The following is a 22,050-nucleotide window of genomic DNA, read 5'->3' on the forward strand; positions in this document are numbered from 1 at the left end:
CTCGGCGAGCCCGAGGGCAGCGCCTCGCCGGACTCGCCGCTCGCCCGCTGGACCAAGTCCTTGCATTCCTTGTTGGGGGATCAAGATGGTGCCTATCTTTTCCGGACCTTCCTGGAGAGGGAGAAGTGCGTGGATACCTTGGACTTCTGGTTTGCCTGCAACGGCTTCAGGCAGATGGACCTTAAGGATACCAAAACTTTGAGAGTAGCCAAAGCTATCTACAAAAGGTACATTGAGAACAACAGCATTGTCTCCAAGCAGCTCAAGCCTGCGACCAAGACCTACATAAGGGATAGCATCAAGAAGCAGCAGATAGATTCTATAATGTTTGACCAGGCACAGACTGAGATTCAGACTGTGATGGAGGAAAATGCTTACCAGATGTTCTTAACTTCTGATATATACCTCGAATACGTGCGGAGTGGAGGGGAGAACCCTGCCTACATCAACGGCAACGGGCTGGGGAGCTTAAAAGTTGTCTGTGGCTACCTGCCGACCTTGAACGAGGAGGAGGAGTGGAGCTGCGCGGACTTCAAGAGCAAAATCCTGCCTTCGGTGGTTGGGCTATCCAGCAAGACGTTGAGGGTTACAGCGAACGTCAGAGCCACGGAGGCCATCGAGAACGGGTACAGGTAAGAGATGCTGGGAAACTGCTTTGTTTGACTTGGCGGACTTTGGGACTGCCTCGGTGGAGGGCAGGCTCTTAGAGCGGGGACTTGGCAGCAGATGCAAGGAAGTCCCGACCTCGCCTTGGCGTTTGCATGGGCTTCCCCCAGCGCTGAAACGAGGGGTGTTTGGGGGTGCTGGCTGCTTTGTGCTCCCCTCTGCATGGAGGAAAGCAGGATCCTCTGCTCTTGAGCCCCATTGGCTCCTCGTGCATCGAAAACTTCATAGCAACTATGTCCTCCGGAYATACGTTAATTATTGGTTCAACTTTCAAACCTATTAAGCGCAGTAGTGGAGTGGATCACAGGGGTGTATGAATAATGTAACCTACCAGTTCACCAACTTCACCAGCAACCAGCCCTTAAATAAGTTGGTTATGTGGGAAGCAATTGTGCGGTCACGGTGCAGGAAATGTGTGTGCTTACTGCATTGAACTACGCGACTTGCACAGAATCCACCTGCATTTTGGCTGGGTTTGGATCGTGTGCACCCTCGTTCATCACGGTCACTCTGGCCATCGTGTCAAAGCCCCCTAGGGTGGCTTTGAGCCAATGTATGGATGGGAGCATGGCTAACGTCAAGTATTGAAGGTGACAGGGGCACAAAGGGGGATCTTGGGTGTCCTGGTGGATGTGCATGCCCAGTTAAACTTGCAGAACGTGGTTGGGTGTCCAAAGCAGGTCCCAATCAGGCTGAGCGAGCAGGGTTTGTGGTGTGATAGCTCAGCTGGAGCTTGTGGTAGGGTCCTGGCTGGAGTGGGCTCTGTGTCACCCTTGGGTCCCTTTTGTTGTTGGTTTTGATGGAAAGGTGGCATGAGGGTGAAGAAAGAGCCCTCCGGATTCGAAAGGGGGCTGGGAAGGAGAGCCTGGTGAGCGAATGGTGAGTTGTATAATCCTCTGAAAATGTATTCTTTCCTCTCCCCACCCTTGCCATAAATGTGGATTGCTGGGCTGAGAGGAGAGGGCTCTGCTGGCTCTGCTCTCGTCTGCTCGACTCGGAGTTGGGGTTTGGGTATGGTGAGTGTTGGATGGAGCATCTCCTTGAGAAGCGTTTTGGGAGCGTGTCTGGGATTCGGGATGTCAAAGGGCAGCGGGCTGCTCTCCAGCTTGCACCATGCCTCCGAGGAGGGCTCTTCTGGAGCGCTTCCTGCTTCCCTGCCTTGGGCAGAGCTCCAGGGCATCCTGGGGCCGTGAGCACTGGGACAAGTTCTCCCGCTCTTCCCATAAAAATGGGAGAGCTCTTCTTAACCATGGGGCTGTTGCTGTGAGTGGGATGAGCTGAGTCCTTTCCCTCTGTGGCAGAATAGGGGACAGGACAGGGCAAGGGGCCGCCTTGGTCCCAGCCCATCTGTGGCCTCTGGTGCTCTCCCGCCGGGGGAGTTGGCAGGACGGAGGTGCTAATTGGCAACTGTTTTGTGGCAGACTCGGGTTTTGGGATCCTCCTCGCGTGCAGGAGTGTTGTTACCGTCTCTGCATCTGCTCCTCTCCCAAACCTGCCTTGAACTGCTGCCCTTTGCTTGCTTTTCAGGAGGGGAGGGCTGGATGCTTTTATCTGCACGCCAGTCTTTGTTGGTGTTGGGTGCTGGCAGGGCTTGGCTCTAATGTTCTAGCAGTGCTTCAGGCCCTTCAGAAAACCCACACGCTCCTGGTCCAGGAGAGCTCCCACAGAACTGAGCCTGGTGCCTGATTAGAGCTCCCTTTTCCCTATTCTTTCTTTCTCTTTTATTTTATTTTTTTATTCTTTTGGTCTGGGGATTAGCACAGTCTGTTCCTTGCATGTCAGATCTACCCTCCCAGGACATGAGGTGATGCATTTTGCTTTGATCACCTTCTCTTGAATTTCCAGGARCTTTTGCATTGAGATCTCTTGGCCCCATGGAGAGCAGAGAGAAGGAAGCCCAGTYGAGAGATGCTTCCCAGCCTCTCCTGAGCAGGCTGTTTGTGAAGGCACTAGTGCATGTGTTTGCTGGGGGCTGATGGGCATGTGGATGGGTTATCTCCCATCACTCAGCATTTAGGATTGCATTTCGGATTGGGGCTGGAGCTTGACACCAAGTCCTTCCTGGTGAGTGGCCAAACCACACCTCCATCCTGGGATATGGGATGGAGTTGGACGGATGGAGTTGGATGGATTATAAAAGCAGGAACTGGGAGCACTGGGCTGAGTGCACCTGATCTGGGAAGTCAAGGGATCTTCAGCCAACCCAGTGTTTGGATGGGAGACCACCTGGAAATCCCAGGGCATGGAGTCACAGCCAGAAACTTGGCAAACTGGAGACCACAGAAACCATACGAGTTGAAAGACTTTGTTTGGCCCCAGCACCAGGAATGGACAGGAACGGTGAAATGAAAACACAGCATTTGAGTCTGTCAGGAAAAAAAAAAAAAAGCATGTGCATACAAATTGGTGGTTATATATTTGAAGTCCTAATGCAAGAAATATTTTGAATTTTGGCTTCTCCRTGGTCCTTCCAAGCTGCCCCCCTCCCCTCTGTTGTGGTGCGGCAAAGCTGGCCGCCCCGAACTGCTGAGTGTGTTGGACCTGGCCTCACTGTCCTGGAATCCCAACTATTATTTATATGCGGTTCTAAATTTATCGTGCACCAGCGTGTGTACACAGGGGCGCGTGCCTTCCTGTGCAGGGCCAGCGCGGGGCCGGGCAAGGTGGGCTCATGTGCCTCCCGTTAGTGTCCCCTTGTCGCGGGGCTGGGACCGGCCCGGGCTGCAGGACCCAGGTTTGCAGGTGGCTTCTGGCGGCTCCGAGCGCTTCCCAGCCTTGGAGAGAAGCCGCTCCTCGTGTGTGAAGTTACTGGAGCCGCGTTTGGCTTCAATTATCAAAGTAAATGATGCCATTGTAAAGCTATGCTTGAAGTGGGGTTCTACAATTAGAGCATGGAAGCTGTGATTAGCATAGTTTTGTTAAAATACACTTTATTTTTCAGGTTGGTGCATGTGTTTTTCTTCCTTTTTTTTTTTTTTTTTTTTTTGTCTTTAAGTCAGGGATTGCCCAGTGATGTTTGTCCCAAGAAAATATTTAATGAGATTCAGTTTTTGCCTCAAAATGCTCCTTGCAGATTTTCTTTCCCCTTTGTGTACATCTGTGGTTTGAACTGCCAGAGTGCTTTTATTTCTAAGAAGTGGAGTTTGACAATAATAATAATAATAATAAAAAAAAAATCTCAGGCATTGCACTGCTGTAATAGGGGACACAAACAAGAGCCCCCTGAAATTTCCCTGCCATTGTAATACCTCTGATATGCCCATTGCCTAACATAGCATGTAGAGAGCTCCATGCTGCGTGTCACYGCATCAAGATAAGAATAGTCTGAGAAACATCAGACATTCTCCTTGAAGCTCCAGAGCAACTGCTACCTGACAGCTGAAAACACTTTGCATATTGAGTTTGGAGACTGTGTGTGCAGGAGCTGTGGCAGGAGACCACCTCTTTCCACTGGAATTTAAAACCCTTGCAGGCAACTTGATGCATCTGGGTACAATTACTGGAGTAAGGTGGTCATTTTTTTTAAAGGAAAAAAAGCACATAGTGAAGCAGCCCTATCAGATTTCTTAGAATAGCAGGGGGCTTGGGGATGGCCCTTGAGGGTGGTGGAGTGAGGGGGTTATCTGTAAGATATGTCAAGTTTCTTTTCCTTGGTCAGTGAAGCGTTGGGGAGGAAAGCTGGGCGGCAGCCCTGGATCTGCTGGGGCAGATGAGCGAGTCCTGGCCCCTTTCCCTAGTGACGTATTGGGAAAGGCTGGATCTGGACACACCTCTCCCTCCCCTGTGTAGGGACCTGCTGCCTCCGCCTGCCTGGCAGTCCTTCATGGAGCAGCATCCCTGGTCCTTGGGTTAACCCCATGGAGCAGCATCCCTGGTCCTCGGGTTAACCCCACGGAGCAACATCCCTGGTCCCCGGGAGCAGTGTGGTGGTGCTGGAGCATCCTGCCCCAAGGAGCATCCTGCCCCAAAGGGGACCTGCCCCAATGGGGACCAGCCTCCTGGTCCGGGGCTTTGGTCTCCAGACCTGAGGTACTTCCAGATAACACATCTACAAGAGCTTCACCCCTTCCCCAATCTGCCCCAAACCCATCTGAAACCAGAGAAGTGCATCCCTCTGAAGAAGATTAGAAAGACTGCATGTTTTGAGAGAAACTTTTTTCTTTTCTTTCTCCCCCACCCCACAGCAGGATAACTCAGCTTTCACCCACATGTGGGATTAATTTATCTTCTAAAGATTTAACGTCTTTCCTGTGGCATTCCTGGCTATCTTTTTTTTTTTTTCTCCCCAATCAATCTCTATTTTTAATGACTTGAGCTTGGCTGGAGCGCCTGGGCCTGCTCTGAGATGGCCCATGGTCGCGGCCACGCTGATGTCCCCATGTGGCACTGGCTGCTGTGCCCTGGAGGGGTCCATCTCCTGGCGCTTCCCTCTCCTTTCCCTTTTTTTTTTCTCTTTTTCCCTGCTTAAATCCTTGCAAAGATGGGTGGTTCTTCTCCTCCTCCTGGCCAGCAATAGGGAACCACGTGCTGCAGCAGGGGAGACACTCATTTAAGCRGAGTGTGTCCCCTCCAATATGGGACCACAGGATTGGGGTGGCCACGGGGCAGAGCTGCTGGTGCATTCCCACCAGTCCCCAAATTAGGGGAAAAGTGGCCGTAATTCTTGAGAGCAGCAGCTCTTATGAGATGGGGAGGCCTTGAGCTTTGCAGAGCAGGCAGCCCGGCCTCCGCCGGCAGCCTTGGCACGCAGCTCCCAGCCTAATCCCCTCATCCCGCCGGGATGTGTGGATTGGAGCTGGCTGCGGGGGGGCCGGCGCCGGCCCCCGTGCTCTAGGTGTGCATTTGGGGATTGCCTGGGGGCTTTTCCTGCATCCTCTCTGGGATGTTGGGACTTTGGGCCCCGGGGTCCTGGGTGCAGAAGGCCACCACGTCCCGTCCTCCCAGGGCCACMCTTGTGCTGCTCCTGCCTTTGCATCCCCCTTTCCTGCTCCCTATCCTAGCCTAGAAGCTAAMACACCCCAACCCAGGTGGCACTAGTAGCAATCTTGCCCCCAAAAAGGGGCCTTTTTATCTTGTGTTTTGGTAAAGCCCCAAAATGGCACCTGCCGTTGGGAAGCCAGGCCTGGAAGAGCCTCTCGGGGCCTCCCCAGTGCTGGCGCTCACGGTTGGTGGTCCCAACGCTCCAGTAGTTGCAGGCACTTCTCTGGTTTCAGGCAACACAGATACAGTAACTTTTTTATCCCAAGGGGGCCCTAACTCCTTTCTTCAGAGCAGACTTAAGCATTTATTAGCTGGTGCCGTGATGGCTTTCAGTGGGGCTTGAGCTATGAACTTCTTGATCCAGTGCCTGCTGATATCGACAGCAAAGCTCCTGCTGGCCTCGCTGAGGGTCCAACTTGAAGGAGCAAGTGTTCAAATGTATTCGAGCACCTGGAGGTGCTGCCAGGGATTTCCTGCAGTGTGTTTCTAATGCCAAAAGCAACRTCTTTCAAGTCGGACCTAGAGAAGTTTTTGACAGAGGTGGTCTGGTCGCCTGGAGATGGACCTTGTCAATGGCTGGTTGCTTCTGCAGGGCCCGAGTAGCCAGCCTGTGGATATCTAAAGAAAATTAGACCCTTAGACACCCTCAGACCCTGGTGCTTTTTCTCTAGCTCAGGAATGGCTGATAACTCAGTTCCTGTTTTGCTTGTCCCTAGGTCCTTCAAGAGGAACGATCCCGTTAACCCCTACCATGTGAACTCCGGCTATGTCTTCGCCCCAGCGACGAGCGCCAACGATAGCGAGATATCTAGCGATGCCCTGACCGACGATTCCATGTCGATGACGGACAGCAGTGTGTAAGTATCACATGTTGGTCATGGGTCACCCATGGTCATGGGTTGGACACGGGTCGGACATGGGTCACCTGTGCCGGTGGCCACGGTGATTGCAGGAGCGATGTCTCCAATTGTCACTTCACATCTCCAGTGTCCAGCGGTCTGTTGAACTCAAGGTCTTAGCCYGAACAAGGGAGGTGTCTTGTGGTCTTTGAGGACCTTGATGCTCTTGGAGATATGGGGTACAATAAGGTGCTGGATCCCTCGATTGCCACCTTGCAGCTGAGCCAACGCGTTTTCCTCGTTGCTGATGGCGATGCCTGACTAACCCAAGGAGTTTATATCTCCCTGCCTTTTGTCTTAAGGYCAGACTTCCTTAGCCATTTATCAGTCATCAAAGAGGAGATTACTTCCTGTAGGAAGTGCTTTCTGTAATTAAGGTTCATCGTTAATGTCAGCGTGTACATTAATAGGGCTAGTGACCTGAAGGAGCAAATAGCTGCTCATCTCGTGTGGCTGGGGCAGCCTTCAAAGGAGCGCTGGARTGGCTGCATGGAGCAGGTCGGAGCCTTTGCAGAGCCAAGGGATGAAGCTGGTTTGTGGATGCACCCAGGGCTTACAGGGGCTCCGTTTTCCCAGGGTGTGGGACTTGGGATAAGCCATTTGGCCTTTCTTCCTTAGTTTCCTTTCCTCCAGCAGGAGAGAAGTAGTGCATTTATGTCTGGGCGTTGAAGGGGCAGTTAGACCCACTTTGTGCTCTTAAGGACCACTGTCTTCATCTGGAGAGAAGGCAGATGTTTCCATTCCCGTGGCGTGATCCTCACTGGAATATGAGTCCTCCAGACAAGCCAGCTTGTCTGTTAGGCAGCACATGGTATCCAAGAGCTCAGTCTCACAAGTGAAACTTCTTCGTAGTGATTCCTGTCTGCTCCCCAAAAGATTTGTATTCTGAATTTTTGGAGTCAGCAGTGCTTCATGATGATGCGTGATGGAAAACAGGATTAAAAAAAATCCTTGATGCATAAACTAACCTTTTTTTTTGTTTTTTTTTATTGCACATGTGTGTTTTGAACTGATATTACGGGGAAAAAATAGTTTGTTGTCCCACCAGATTCCCTTATTGAACAATATTGGCATTAAATAAAAGAGCTGAATCATAGGGTGACTTCTTTATTTCTTCTTACTGGCTCCGGTTGTATGTGATCATGTGTCAACAGAGCATTCATTGGGTTAGTCATTTCTGGACCAGTGTAGGGTCACTTGGGATTCACAGGGCTAGGATTATACCCTCTCTTCACAGCAATGCCAATTGTAGGCCTTATACAGATGAGAGCACTGAGTGAGAAATAAAGTGCATGGTGGATGAAAGGCTTAACTGAATCGCTTTCAGCCTATTGTTAGTCTAGGGGAGCTTAGAGGGGATAAGAGGGTAGCAGGCCGCTTTGAAATTTGCTTGAACAAGTGAATAGGAGCTCCCCATAAAGCAGCGCATGAAAGGAGCCTGCCTGTTTTTTCCTGCCGGAACAATGGCCCGCGCAGGCTGTGAGAGTTTGGGGAAGCTTGGCTGATTAAACTGCTGGGAGCCGGGGGGCGCGGGGGGCTCGCGGCGCCTTTGCCGTGGGCAGCCACCGAGGGGTCCCCCGGCGCGGCGCTTCCCGCCGGCGCGGCCTGCGGAGCCGCTCCCGGCCCTCCTTGTGTTTGGRAAGTGGGAGAGGTGACTTGGCAGCTCCGGAGGGCCCGGCCGGAGCCGCGGCTCTTGTAAAACCTCCTTCGCGGGGACGGGGAGCCCTGGGGATCTGCGTCCTCCTCGGGAGCCTCTGCTGCTCCCCCAGGGCCCCAGGAGCGTTTTTGGGGTGCGGATCCTGCCCGCGGTGCCGGTCTGTGCCGGGTGCGCTTCTGCCTCCAAGTTTTGCCACTCTTTTTTTTCTTTTCCCCCTTTCTTCTGTGCAAATGCAAATTAGYCCTTTTGGCTTAAACTGGTATCAACTGAAGAGGAAAAACTTGTTCTGGAAAGTCTGTCAGAGCAGTGAAGTCAGTTATTTATTTTTTAAAAATAAGCCTAAATCTGAACTGTGCTTGAATTATGAGAGGCCTCCAAATAATGCACAATCTGCCTTTTTTTTTTAATTTATAAGTGCTAGAATTCCGTTTATGTCTGTGTATTCTGTAATCACCACAAAACATCATGCAAATTTATATTTCCATTTCTTGATTGGGGAGGGGGCAAGGGGAAAGAGGAAAGGGGATTTTTTTTTTTTTATTTGCTTATATCTTATTTATGGATTTACTTTGGACACAGGGGAATGCTGCTGAGCAAACTTCAAATATTACCTTATCTTACAAACCAGGCTTTTGATGTTGGCAAGATCAGAGGCTTGTTTCAGAGCCGTTGCCAAATGAAGATGGGAGTGAATGCATATGCGCATGAGTCTGATATTTCAAAGCAGCAGTAAAACTACATTCAGGTTAGGTCAGGCACATCTGAGTCAAAAGGCTAAGATAATTGGCTCAGCTTAAATGGCAGCTGACTGGAGAGAAGACTTCAAACTCGTGTTTCCCCCAGAAACAGATTGGCTCCGCACCAGCCTGGTTAGCTGAAATGTTTATAATTAAACTCTACTATTTAGTGCCTAAACTCTGTAGCTCTTCAGCCCGCAGCTTTTAGGAGCCAAGAAAGTGAGTGCAAATGTTCCCGGCGGGAGAGCCGGCCTGCAGCACCCTGCGTGCGGCCACTGCCGGCCTTCCCTGTTCTTTTGCACGGAAAAGGCCCGGATTTGGAGAGCGGGCAGCAAACTGGCTGCCAAATTCCCTCCCCAACTCGCCCAAGCTGCTCCATAACCTTCCTGTTCACAGGGAAGTGTCCTTTTTTTTTTTTTTTTTTAGTTGTTCTCCTTTTTGGTTTAATTCTGCAAACTTTGTTAGCAGCTGGAAAGCTCTTAACTCTTCAGATGACCAAATTCTGCATGTTTTGTGGGATAGGAGCGTGTGGCTGCATGGGCATGGCCAGGGGGGATGATGGGTATGTGTCCCGTGTGATCCCCAGCTGGGCCATCCATAGCCCGGTCGAGGCTTGGGACACAGCAGGGGCTCAAGGGCCCATGGAGAGGGGAGGTCAATGTCCATGGAGTGGCACTGAGTGCCTTTTCTGTATTTTTTTTTCATTTTTTTTCCCCAAAAATATATTAAGAGTAGGTTGGTGTGGTCTTTCACGTTGAGCTTTGCAACTCAGTTTGGCTTATTGAAGCAACAGTTCATCCATGGTGGCTGAGCGAGGCCAAGGCCTCCATGAGGGCCTAAGGTGCCAGATCCAGTGCCAACCTAGGGGATCGGCCCTTCYGCCTCCAGAGATGGAGCAGGCATCTCCCAGGAGTCTTGTTCCCATGGGACATCTCCAGCTGCATGTCCAAAAGCCGGGCCCACGTGTGTCCGTGTGGCCACGGGCCAGGCCGTGTAGGCACCCAGATGGATGYGGCCTTCTCCATGTGAACAGTCAGCCTTTGCTGATGTCCTCCAGGTCCGGGAAGGATGGGAGCTGTTCTCTCGACTCAGGAGATGAGTAAGATGTGGGGGCAGATGGATAAAAGGGAATTGGACTGGAGATCAAGGTTGTCCCGGCAGTCTGAGGCAAGGGGTGGAATTAGACATTCGGGATTTCCAGGCAAGCTCTTCTGGTTGTCCCCAYGGTTTGTAGAAAGCCCATTAATCCCAGCAAAGGTATTTTTATTTTTTGCCTGGCCACGTGAAAACAGGCAGCGTTGCCTCCAGCGAGCTGTGCCGGGTGCTTCTCCTCTCCGTGCTCCCTACAGGGTTGCTCCTCATGGCTTCCTCGCAAAGAGCCGAGGTGGCCAACGGGACAAACAGAGGACATGGCCTGGCTCTTCCTGCATCTCGTAGCCTGCAATTGCCAACTTGGGGCTGGAGACATGTCTTGGATCTTGAGTCATGCTGGGGGGCATGGACAGCCTCAGTGGAGCCGTCCAGCTCCAGTCTCTTCCTCCTTGTTTCTGTGCTGTCGCCATCCTGTTGTTTTAGAGCTAGGAGAAAGCTGCAGCTTTAAAGAGCTTAATTCAGGGAGGACCAGCACAAGTGGAGAGGGCAGGTGGAGAAACATCCTTGCAGGAAGGTGAGACCCCTTCCTGCAAGGGGTCTCAGATGTGAGGTTCGCGGTATCTTCTGGGTGGCTTCCCATGGTGGTGCTACCTTCAGCTTGCTTTTCAGCCTTTGCTTGGGACAAACTTTACTTGGTCCCCGCTCATCCGTTCGTGTGGTGAGCCCGCTGCGGTTCGCGCTCCCTCAGCCCACGCGCCCTCCTCACGGTGCCTCTTTCTCATCGCAGGGATGGGATCCCTCCGTACAGGCTCGGGAGCAAGAAGCAGCTCCAGAGGGAAATGCACCGCAGCGTTAAGGCCAACGGTCAAGTTTCTCTACCTCATTTTCCGGTAAGTACCCATGCTGGGCTGGATGTTGGGCCATGTGCAAGGCCTTGGGGTGGCAYGAGGTGCCTGGGACACACTGCCCTGGGACATGGATGCAGGTGGGAAGAAGGGAAGGGCAGTGGTGGTGGCCACCATGCATTCACCATGCCCGGGAGCACCTGGCTTGCACCTGCCTCCTTGCAAAAACCATCTCGCAGCGTCACGCCGGCTCACTCCCTGCGAGCTGSGTGCTAATTAGGGGTTTCCCGAGGCTCCGGGTTTGGCCTCCAGCTCRGCATTCGAGGCCGGGATGCTCCGCTTGGCCGGGAGCTGGCGGTCCCCGGGGCTGGACAACCCCTGGAYGCCCGTCCCACGCCCAGCGCCGCGGGGCTCGCGGCTCTGCCTGGCTCCAGGGCTCCACAAGCACCCGCTTGGGAGCTGCCAGGGACATTTGCAGGAGATCTTGGGCCTTCACATCTTGGTGGGCCCTGCTCGAAGGGGACACAAGTCCCAGGGCTGCCTYGCGCTCGCTCAGCTTGCAGATACCTGAGTCCTACAGCGAATAAACTGTTTGCACAGACAAGTATAAACTTATCTTGTCCCGCGATTAATAAGCTAAAATTCCTCTTTCTGCTGTCTTAAGCAGCAAGAAATCACAGATGATATTTCTGTTAGGGGGGGGCATGGGTTTGTGTGGTTTTTCTTTCTTTTTTTTTTTTTTCTTTTTTCACCCCCCTTCCTCCATAAAGAAAGTTCTATAGCCTGAGCTTGTAAATTAGATTATTTTGTCCCAGGGCGTGCAAATCGACTTTCTCTGTAAGGCAGTGCTTTGATCAGGGACTGAATAGAGCCAGCTTGTGTAAGAGTGACAATTTCCAGCAGAGTGGCCTTTTTCTACCCTCACATCATTTCTGGAGCTAAGTGGTTGCCGGAGAGAGGCCCCACCTCATCTGGTGGGTAGTATGTGAAAGAGTTGGCAGTTCAGCTTGCTGCTTTCAGAAAAAAAATAATAAAATAAAAAAAAGGAGGGAGAGGGAAAGTAGGGGCGAGAGGAGCAGGGTGTGTTTGGGGGTGGCAGGAAGGAGGGGAGGATGCTAGTGGGTGGGTTCTGCTTTTTCCTTTATTTCCTTTTCTTTTTTCCCCTTTTCCCTACCATGTTTGCTGCYTTTGGCAGAAATTCTGGGTTTTGCCTTTTTATATTCTGCACTTGATTTGGAGATGTTCCCTTTTTCCCTTGATAGCTCTGCTCGAGGCAGCCAGGCGCAGCAGTGCACCGCTGCTAGCCTGCAGCAGCTTTCTTCATTTTCTGTACAAAGAGATTGGGGAGGGGGGGGAAGAGATCTAGGACACTGTTGAGACAACACTACCTCAAAGGTGCCCAGTGTGTAGCCAGGAAATAAATTACCAGCACTTCTCTGATCTGCAACCGTTTGACTCCTTCTTTTTTTTTTTTTCCCTCTTCCCTTCCTTTCCCTTTTTCTCCCCCATCTTATTTTTTTTAATTTCCAACTCCTTTCTGTTTATACTCACTTTATTCCTTGAGTTAAAGTCTCTCTCTCTCTCCCTCCCACCTCAGAGGGTTTTTTTTTCTTTTTCCTCCTTTTTTTTTTTTTTTTTTTTTTGATGTTTGACAACAGTCTTTGAAGATTTTCTACTTCAGAGTAGCTACTGATGGGCTGGTTGTACTACAGAGAGAACAAGCGGGGTTCCTCAGAGTGCGACCAACTGCTCCTGCCGAAGGCAAACGCTGGTGGGGAGGATGTCACTCCATGAGGCCGCGGCGCTAGCTCATAAAAATCCAGAGCAGCCCATGCCTGGCCGCGGTCGGCTTTTCATCCAAACATGGAGACACAACAAGCGTAGCGGGGCCGGCGATGCCGCTCGCGCTCCGCGCCGGCGTCTCGCCCTGCCCGCTAAGAGCGCCTTGTCCCTTTTGTCCCCGCTCCGTGTAGAGAACCCACCGGCTCCCCAAGGAGATGACCCCCGTGGAGCCGGCCGCCTTCGCTGCTGAACTCATTTCCCGCCTGGAGAAGCTCAAGCAGGAGCAAGAGACCATGGACAGCCTGGAGGAGAGGCTGCAGCAGATCAAGGAGGTAGGAGGCTTAAGCCGCGCGGCGTCGGGCTGGGGGACCCTGGGGTGGCCCAGAGYGGGGACCTGTTTGTCCATCTTGGAGCCGAGYGCCTTGCATGCAGCCTGGGGGTGGSTCCCKCTCGCCACAAGGGACCAGGGACATTCGGTGGCCCTCGCACAGGCCTCGGGTGGGTCGCTCACCCTGGTGCTTCTCTCCCAGGACGAAGAGAAGGAGGGTGCGGAGGTGGCAGGCGGCGTGCAGGCYGCCCGGGACGCCCCGCACCAGCAGCACCCGCTGTCCCTGCTGCCCGCCGGCAGCTACGAGGAGGACCCGCAGGCCATCCTGGACGAGCACCTCTCCCGCGTGCTCAAGACGCCCGGCTGCCAGTCGCCCGGCACGGGCCGCCACAGCCCGCGCGCCCGCTCGCCCGACCGCCTGCCCGGGGCCAAGCTGCCACCTGGGGCRTCTGTGCCACCCGCCTGCGCCCTCCTGGCCAAGGCCTTCGTCACCAAGCAGACCACCAAGCACGTGCACCACCACTACATCCACCATCACGCCGTGGCCAAGACGAAGGAGCAGCTCGAGGCCGAGGCGGCGCAGCGGGCGCAGTGCTGCTGCCCGCCCGGYGGCGACTACTACTGCTACTCCAAATGCAAGAGCCACCCCAAGGGCACGGACGCCCCGATCCCTCCGGTGGAGCCTTTTGGGTAAGTCAGAAGGTTTCCCCACCCGTGGGTGCTCACGCATCTCCATGRTGGGATTTCACGGGGGGCATCGTGTTCTTGTCGCAACACGACGGCCGTGCTCATGCCCRTGCCCCTGTCTTCTCCTTCCCCGCAGCAGGCCGGGCACGCTGCCCAAGCGGAGCGGCCGGGGGCYGGAGAGCCTGGTGCTGGTGGCGGGTGATGGAGGGCCGCCCGCCGCCCCGTCGCTGCAGCTGCCCGCCGGCGAGGCCGACCGCGCGCAGAACGTCTGGCAGTGGATGCTGGAGAGCGAGAGACAAAATAAGCACAAGCCCCATAGGTAAATACGCAGCTGTCTGCAGCAATATCGCTCCCGGTAAATATTTATATATTACACGGGCTGTCTATTTTTACAATCGCTGAAAACAAATGAGACTCTTTGCTCCTCCGGTTTAATATAAAAGCTGTTCCGCAGAACCAGAAAAACCACAAAAATGTCATGTTTTTGGCAATAAACCTCCTTTCATGTTATGACAGACTTTTGAGAGGGAGCGAGCAGAATAGGAGCTGCTATTAAAGTCATATTTTCCAGCTTTTCTAACCCGGCTCCTTCCCCTCCCCAGCACGCAGAGCACAAAGAAGGCGTACGGCTCCGAGGCGGCCAAGGGGGCCCCCGGCGGGCGCCACCACCCCTGGGGCGCGGGCCACGCGCGCGGGGCGCAGCCCGCCCACCCCTTYGTGCAGGACCCGGCCATGCCGCCGCTCACGCCTCCCAACACCCTCGCGCAGCTGGAGGAAGCCTGCCGCCGGCTGGCAGAAGTCTCCAAGCCTCAGAAACAACGGTGAGGACCCCCAAAACCTCACTGATTTATATGGAAGAGGGAACAGCAAGGTGGGGATCGGAGAGCGGCTGCAACTGCAACTCCCCGTTGACCGGCCAGGCTCCGGTTGCATCGGTCCTTTGCTGGGCTTGGGATGCAGTTTGTGGCATGGAGGGGCTGCATTTCTGCTTTCTGCAGCACCGTGGGTTTCTGCAGCACTGGGTTTCTGTAGGTTTAAAGCAAAGCAGGTTGCTGCAGCAGTGCAGGCTTCGGAAACGATGCAGATTTCTGCAGCAACACAGGTTTTGCAACTGCAGCAATGAAGGTTTTGCAACTGCAGCAATGAAGGTTTTGCAACTGCAGCAATGAAGGTTTTGCAGTTGCAGCAGTGTAGGTTTTGCAGTTGCAGCAATGCGGCTTTCTGCTCAGTGCAGCTTTTGCATTGCGGCAATGCAGGTTTCTGTGGGTCTCCACACCTGCAGCACTGCAGATTTCTGCATCAGCCTTTGCAGGGACCCATGCAGGTGCAGCTCATGCTCTTGGCCTCCCAGAGCTGAGGCCAAGGTGACAACCAGGTTAGAGCAGGCTGGGGTGACCGGGCGGGCACTGTCCTGCTTGATGGCCTTGGTATCGGTCCGGAGCAGGAATGGGGCTGGACGGGAGGGATGGATGACAGCGCCGCTTGGCGCAGCCCCAAGGATGAACTTCCTTATTCCAACCCCACCCTGCCCAGCACAAATAGTTTTGATCTTAGACTATTACTTCCACTCGTTTGATGGCTGTAATTTGCCCGTTTTTCCTCTGGGATGAACTCCAGCTACATACCAAGTGGAGAACTGGACTGGTTATCATTCATTTGGGTATGGAGGGATAAATTGGCCCACAGCAGTTTTAATTCTTCTTTTGATTGTTTACAACSTGTGAGGGTTGATACAAAGAGCGAACTTAACGGCCCACAGGAGACTTCAATTAAGAAGACTGTATTTCAACAATTTTTTGAAAAATCTTTTCTTTTTTTTCTTTTTTTCCCCTCTTCCCCACTTGCTCCCTCTCTTCCTAACTTCAGATGTTCAACCTCAAATCAGCAGAGGGATCGAAACCACTCCGCTGCTGTGCAGGGGGGAAGCACCCCTTTTTGCAATGCAAGTCTAACGACAGAAGAGTAAGTATTGCACCCACATAAAAGGGTGGGGAAACATATATAATAATTATATTTTCATTAAATGAACTGTGCTTTGAGAAGAGAGGAAATTTGTGTATCTGAAGTTTAGTCTTTCAAACTGTTCTTCTTAAAGAGAGAACAAAACATTTTCAAATCTTGTCTCTGGTTCTTTTTAACTTGCATTCCTGTAAAGTGGACAAAGATTGGATTAGTCTAATTACAGGATGGTTCTTTTAACAAGAAATCTTGCTACAGAGAGGTCTAAAATGGCCTAAATAATTAAAGTTTTCTTTCTTACCCTCTTCATSTTAAGCAATGAGTAATGTTTGAAGTCCAGACTGAGCCACCTGACTAGAGCCTTTCATTTTTAATTGGTTGACCTTAAGTCCACCAGCTGTCTTTGCTAGCAGCTTTTTTTTTTTTTCTGAAGCCACTCTACAAAGACTTAGAACAAATTAGGAAGACTAAATTACTGCGGACTAACACTTTGCGACCTTTTGACATGCCAAGTGTACATGGCCTCAGAAGTAGCTCTGGATTTGGCTGCATGGCATTCACTAGAGCGTTGCCATTTTGCTGCGTAATGTTGTTTTAATGATTCTTGCAGGAGCCTTCCCCATTGCCAGTGACACGAGCTGGTTAATTTTAGCCTCCTTGCACACYAGTGGAAATCATGTCACCTGTGTGCCCTGGGCAAGGGAGCTGGTGCAGGGGGTTGGTGCATGAGAAGGAGGTCGCCTTGTTGCCTCCTCTCCGCTGGCTTGTATGAAGGCAGGTGAAGCAAGTCCTAAAATCAGACCTTTGGCTYGGCCCATGGTGAGTGCGCGTCTCCGCTCTGCCATAGCCTTGCCCTCCAATTTTGTTTTTTCAGCAAATTTCCTCCCCTCCATCCCTCCTCGCTTTCCCATCTGTAGCAAGGGCAGGATTGCTGCTGCCCACACGCACCCTGAGGCTCCGGCCTTTGTGATGCTAATGCTGCTACCATCAAAGTGGCCAGGAGCTGTTGTCCCACACCAGCATCCCACAGGGCTTGAGCGCTGTGCAAGGGCAGAATGACAAATTCTCTTCCAGGACAGGGAATATCTGACTCGTGGTCACACCCACGGTGCTTCTGACCAGCCTTAAATGTGGCCGAAACACTGTTCGATTGAGTGCTGGGAAACTGCTGCTTCTCAAATGGAAAAACAGATTTTTGTAGGTTTTTTTTTCTCTTTTTTTGGTTTCAGCCACAAAGAGCCAAAGAAACTCCCCGTTGTTCACACCTCTCAGTCTAGCGAGTTGGTTGTCACCTATTTTTTTTGTGGAGAAGAAATTCCCTACCGGAGGATGTTAAAGGCCCAGAGCCTGACACTTGGGCACTTTAAAGAGCAGCTGAGCAAAAAGGGAAATTACAGGTAAGAATCTTTGCATTTTGCTTGTTTCTTTTATATATGCCAAAATAAGACAGCAGAATCAACATCTGTTTCTGCACATTTACCCACAATTTGACCTATTTGCCACATTTTGGAGATTGGCTCTAGTAGCTTATTTGAGTCCCGCTCGAACCAGGAGCAACTTGGAGATGGCCAGGGGGGGCATTAAGATGCTCTTGTGGGATGGTGATGGGTTGTCTCCTCCTCCTCTTCCTCCATGGAATGTGCAGACCAATGGACTTTGTGCTACAGCTGCCATCCAAGAATGCCAGGGAAAATGAGGGCRGTTACGGATGCACGGAGCAGTGGGGTGGGATTTGAGGTTCCCTCTCCAAACTGGGTCCACATTCGCTCATACTGGTTTCCTACAAGTCTTTGTCCAGTCCTTAAATCGTGTCTCGTTTGTGAAACGGGCCGAGGGACTCAGCTGTCCGCACAGCTGCCGGGCCCGTGGGTGGTGTCGCCCTAAACCCAGCACACCAAAGGTCGGGATGCTGCACCGGAGTGTGGACTTAGCTGAGCTGCAGCGAGTTCCGTCTAGCTCTTCAAAAGCCTCTTCCCTTTGTCAGGGCAAAACTCTGCCCCGCGGGGAATATTCCACCGGCTGCTGCTCCGTTCCTCTTTACAAACACCACCCAGCCTTGCCTGTCTGGTTTGCAGGGCCCCGCTCCCAGTTTATCCAGTTTGCCGCTTCCTTGCAGCTCCTGCTCCCATGGCAGTGTCTTCCTCCAGGGTTATTTTTGCTGCGTTTCCCTGTTGGGTTTGGGTGCTGGTGGRCTTGGTCACAGCACATGCGAGTTGTGAAGGTCTCTGCAGGGTTGGTGGGGATGGTGCTGGGTATCCAGCTTCACTTCTGGAATTTGCACCGAATCTGGTGCTTTTTCGGAGCCCRTGGGCTGCCTTGCAGCTCCCCTCGAACCTCCAGACCGTTCTGCTGGTGCAGATGTGACTTCAGCTCTTGCTCCATCACCGAGTTGTCACTCACTTTGGCAGGGCCACCTGAGCACGTGGGAAGGAGGCTTTGGGCTCGGGGAGGCTCTTGGTGCCCGTCAGCCCTGGGATGTGGTTAGGCTGATGGAGATACTGCCTCAATCTGGGCTGGAAACCGCTGCTCTGCAGTTAGCTCCATTCCCCAGGGCTGGGCAGTTCCCCCAAAAAACATCCTTTTTTTCCCCCCATTTGCTTTCCGTGACATTTCCCACGTGATGCCCCAGTGCCAGCAGAGGATAGTGAAACCTCTGTGGCCCGAAAGCCCCTCCAGGTGCAATTATTTGTGCCTTGTCAGACTGTAATTACTTTAGAAAATGTTTTTAAGTGACTGACAAGGATGAAACAATGTTTTGCTTAGATCTCACCCCTTTACACCTGGGTAAAGACAATACAGAAATTTATAAAAGGAACTTGGGCCGGTGCCCAGTATTTTATCTTGCGCAGACACAAGGTGAAACTAATTACACAAATGTGTGTACCTCCAGGGAATCATTTTGATCTAAGCTTTGACTTTTGGCTGGACTTTTGAGTGAAACTGCGGGTGACCTTCAGGGAAGAGGGCCGCGGTGCCCAGAGTAGCGTGTGTGCTACGGCGAGGCACTAACTAGGCCGCTTTGGTCACATCTGGCATTGATTTCTTTTTAAGGCACATTTAATAAGCCTGGCTTTGAAGCCTTTTTTTTCGCCTTTCATTTAATGCACAAAGACATGCATAAATGCTTGGCGCTCTAAATTCTTCATTGATTGAATCAGTTTGTACCACGGGCACCTCGGGCGCTGGGGTTGCTCCTTTCTGATGCCCAAGCGCCCATCCGGGCGGGCAACGGGGCATTTGCTGCCAAATGGGTGTTTTTCCCTCCTTTTCAACCCTCTCCTCCCCCAAAAAAGGAGGAATTAAGCCGTGATTTAATGCTGATGGCGTTAACAAAAAACAAACATCCACACACACACAAAAACTGGGTGGTGTCGGGTAATCTGAACATGGCAGTAGTTCAAAACAGAGCCGTAACACCAGGCCTGCTCCGCTCTATTGGTGCCAGATGTCCAAAAAAATAAAATAAAATAGAGCAAAAAGCAGCGCTGCAAAGCTTGCCACATAAAATATGTTTCAATGGCAAGCCCATTTCTGCGCAAATAAGAGCAGAGCGACTTGTTTGAAGATGTTGTGGGGGAGGATTTCTTGCTTTCCCTCCTTTTATTTTTTCCCTTTTTTTTTTTCTTTTTTTTTTCCCCCGTGAAATAAGGTTGCAATTATGTAAAAGGTCATAGCGTGTTTTTGCAAATGAAAACGCGGAGGAAGTGGCGGGAAGCGCCGCCGCTCTCCAGAGGGAAGAGCGAGTCCCGGCTCCCTGCGAGGCACCCCTGGGAKCTCCTCCGACCAGATGTTTCTCCTTGCTGACCCCTTGAAGACGCAGCCGGCCTCGGATGGGCTGTGCAAAAACAAATACTGACCATACCTTGCCTGAATGTAGCTGCTGCGAGCCCTTGGAGGGGAAGAAAGGCAGCTTTTATCCCCCACCCTGACACGTAATTTTAACTCGCCTGAAAAATAAATAGGCTCGAAAGGCAGCTTTGGTGGGCATCTTAAAAATGCGCAAGGGAAAAGTCACTGCTTGGAAAGCAGGTTCTAAGATGACCATACCATGATATGATATATAGGTGTATAGATATATAAATATGAATAAATTTAATAGTAAAACTGAGCTTTGTTTGCTCTCCCTGTGTATCCTAGTAAAAATTGCAGCCCCCTGTTCACACCTAGCAGGTACCCACCAGCTTCCCTAGTCGGGAGCTCCGGAGGAGGATGAGTTCCCAGTGGGAAGCTCCGGAATTCCACTCTGGGAAGTCTGGCCCGTTCSCTCTGAATCCCTCTGTCTTTCCGAAGAACCTCTCCTTTTAATAACAGTTGCTAATTTTAATGTTGGGTCTTGTATTTGGGGGAAAAAAAAAAGGAAACACATGAAAGAAAGAAGGTGGGGAGAGAGACAGAGGAGAACCTTAAGGATGCTTTGCTTTGAACGTGCATTTATTTATATTTCTTGGTAGGAGAGTGACCAGAAATGCCCAGAAATGCCCCTGCTTTCTAATTTTCTCTCTTCCTGAGGACACCCCGTGCCCTGGAGAGGCCTCTCTTGCTTTAACCCGCCGTGCTCTCCCCTTTTGCAGATACTACTTCAAGAAGGCGAGCGAYGAGTTCGACTGCGGCGCCGTGTTCGAGGAGATTTGGGAAGACGACACCATCCTGCCCATGTACGAAGGGAGGATCCTCGGGAAAGTGGAAAGGATCGATTGACGGCATCGGTGTCGCTTAAGGAGATTAAGCTGGAGAAGTCTGTGGACACGCGACAGTAGTGATCACAAGGAGAGCAAACAACTCTGAAGGAAAGTTTTGAACCAATGAAGAAAAAAAAAAAAAAGGTGAAGTCTATGAAGACTTTGCTGAATTAGCCTTAGAGGGAAAAAATGGCATTTATTATTCATGAGTTGGGTACTGAGATGATAAAAACCCTGAACTATTTATTAAAAACATGACCACTGTTGGCTATTGGAGATGCAGACCGTGTTTGAGAGACTTCCATACATAATATATGATTTCCTGGGGATCTGAAATCTATGGACTAAGAGAAACTGTGTATAGCTTACCTTAACAGTAATCCTTATTGATATTTATTGAACACTCTGTTTTCCCCTAAGTCCAGTTTTTGGATATGCTGCTTTAACAATGGAGAAGAGAGAGGGGCTGGGAAGGGGGTGAGGGGAGGAAGGAGTATTTTATTTTTTTACGTTTTTCCCACTACGGAGAATTGAGGAGTTGGGCTAGGAGCGCGGCCGCCAGATTTTTGAAGGGAGAAGAGGGAAGGAAGGACTTTGCAGCCGGAATTTCTCCAAATGAAGAGAGAATATTCTCTAAAGAAATAATAATCAAAAGTGAAATAAAACGCTGCCCTACCACTCATCTGGAGACCGGTGCGTTGTAGCCTCTGCTGCTATGATTTAAGTAAAGGTCTTAAGAGAGGGTGCAGAGGACCTTGTTGTCCTGCCATGTTCGTAGCGGAGGGGACTGGGCCCAGCCTGGGATTGCTGTGAAGGAGCCRTCACATTCCCATCTCCGTCATTCCCGTCTCCATGCTCACCCCGCCGAAAGGCCGCCTCGCAAAAGCCACGTTCAAAAGCCCTAGGGATGCCACGCAGCTAGCTAATTTTTCAGCTGTTTGCTGTTAGCACAACTTATATTTAAAAGAAATTTTACCAATGATGGGGCATAGTTGTGGAGCATGCAATTCTTTTTTTCTTTTTAATTATTATTTTTTTTTAATTATTTTTTGCCTCACCCTCACAACCCCCCAGSGCAGGTGCCAGCGGATGCTCCGGGTGCCGCTTTGCAAAGAGCCGAGCACCCCTTCCCCAGAGAGACCTTGCATTTCTACACTTGGGTTTCGTGTTGATTAAGTTAATCTGTGCGTTCTGTTTGCCATCGCTACKTTGTATGAGTCTGTATATATTGTAGAAAATGTATGGTGAAAATATTAATACACTATCTCTAGTGTTTTTTAAAAAATTAATCAGTACAGTACCTGTGCCTGCATGGTGTTACTAGGCCATGCGTCGCCCTATATTCAGGGTTCAAGCTTTCCCTTGCTTGTTTAAGGGGTTTATGTATAAATATATTTTATGCCTTTTATTACAAGTCCTGTACTCATGACTTTTGCCATGGCATTTTGTTCTACTTATACTGTAAATTATGCATTATAAAGAGTTTCATTTAAAAAAAAATACTTGGTACAATAATTATTGTAATTAAGAGATGTAGCCTTTATTAAAATTTTATATTTTTCAAATTAACATTGCCTGACTTTTTTTTTCTTAATTCCCTAGTGACTTAAAGGGTTTCTTCCCACGTGAGCTGATAGCTTGTGCTGGATGCAATAACTGAGCTCTTTCCCTCCCCAGGTAGGAAACGCTGCCTGCAGGGAGCAGAGTGCAGGTGAAAGAGGTAAGATCCAGGTGCCTCT

At 51.1% G+C, this 22,050-nt stretch overlaps 1 protein-coding gene across 1 annotated transcript; it reads left to right on the plus strand.

Annotated features, from left to right (window-relative positions):
- Positions 1-21,672, plus strand: AXIN2 (axin 2; the record flags this gene model as incomplete). The annotated part of the gene is made up of 10 exons (XM_026046856.1): positions 1-632; positions 6,363-6,503; positions 10,819-10,921; positions 12,850-12,990; positions 13,189-13,676; positions 13,810-13,992; positions 14,276-14,494; positions 15,540-15,635; positions 16,862-17,029; positions 20,204-21,672. Coding segments are annotated over 10 exons (2,298 nt in total), but the record flags the coding sequence as incomplete, so codon positions are not given.
- Between the last annotated feature and the right edge of the window lie 378 nt (positions 21,673-22,050).

The sequence above is a fragment of the Nothoprocta perdicaria genome, unplaced genomic scaffold, assembly GCF_003342845.1.
Source record: "Nothoprocta perdicaria isolate Ctin4 unplaced genomic scaffold, notPer1 scaffold_46, whole genome shotgun sequence".
Classification (NCBI taxonomy): Eukaryota; Metazoa; Chordata; class Aves; order Tinamiformes; family Tinamidae; genus Nothoprocta; species Nothoprocta perdicaria.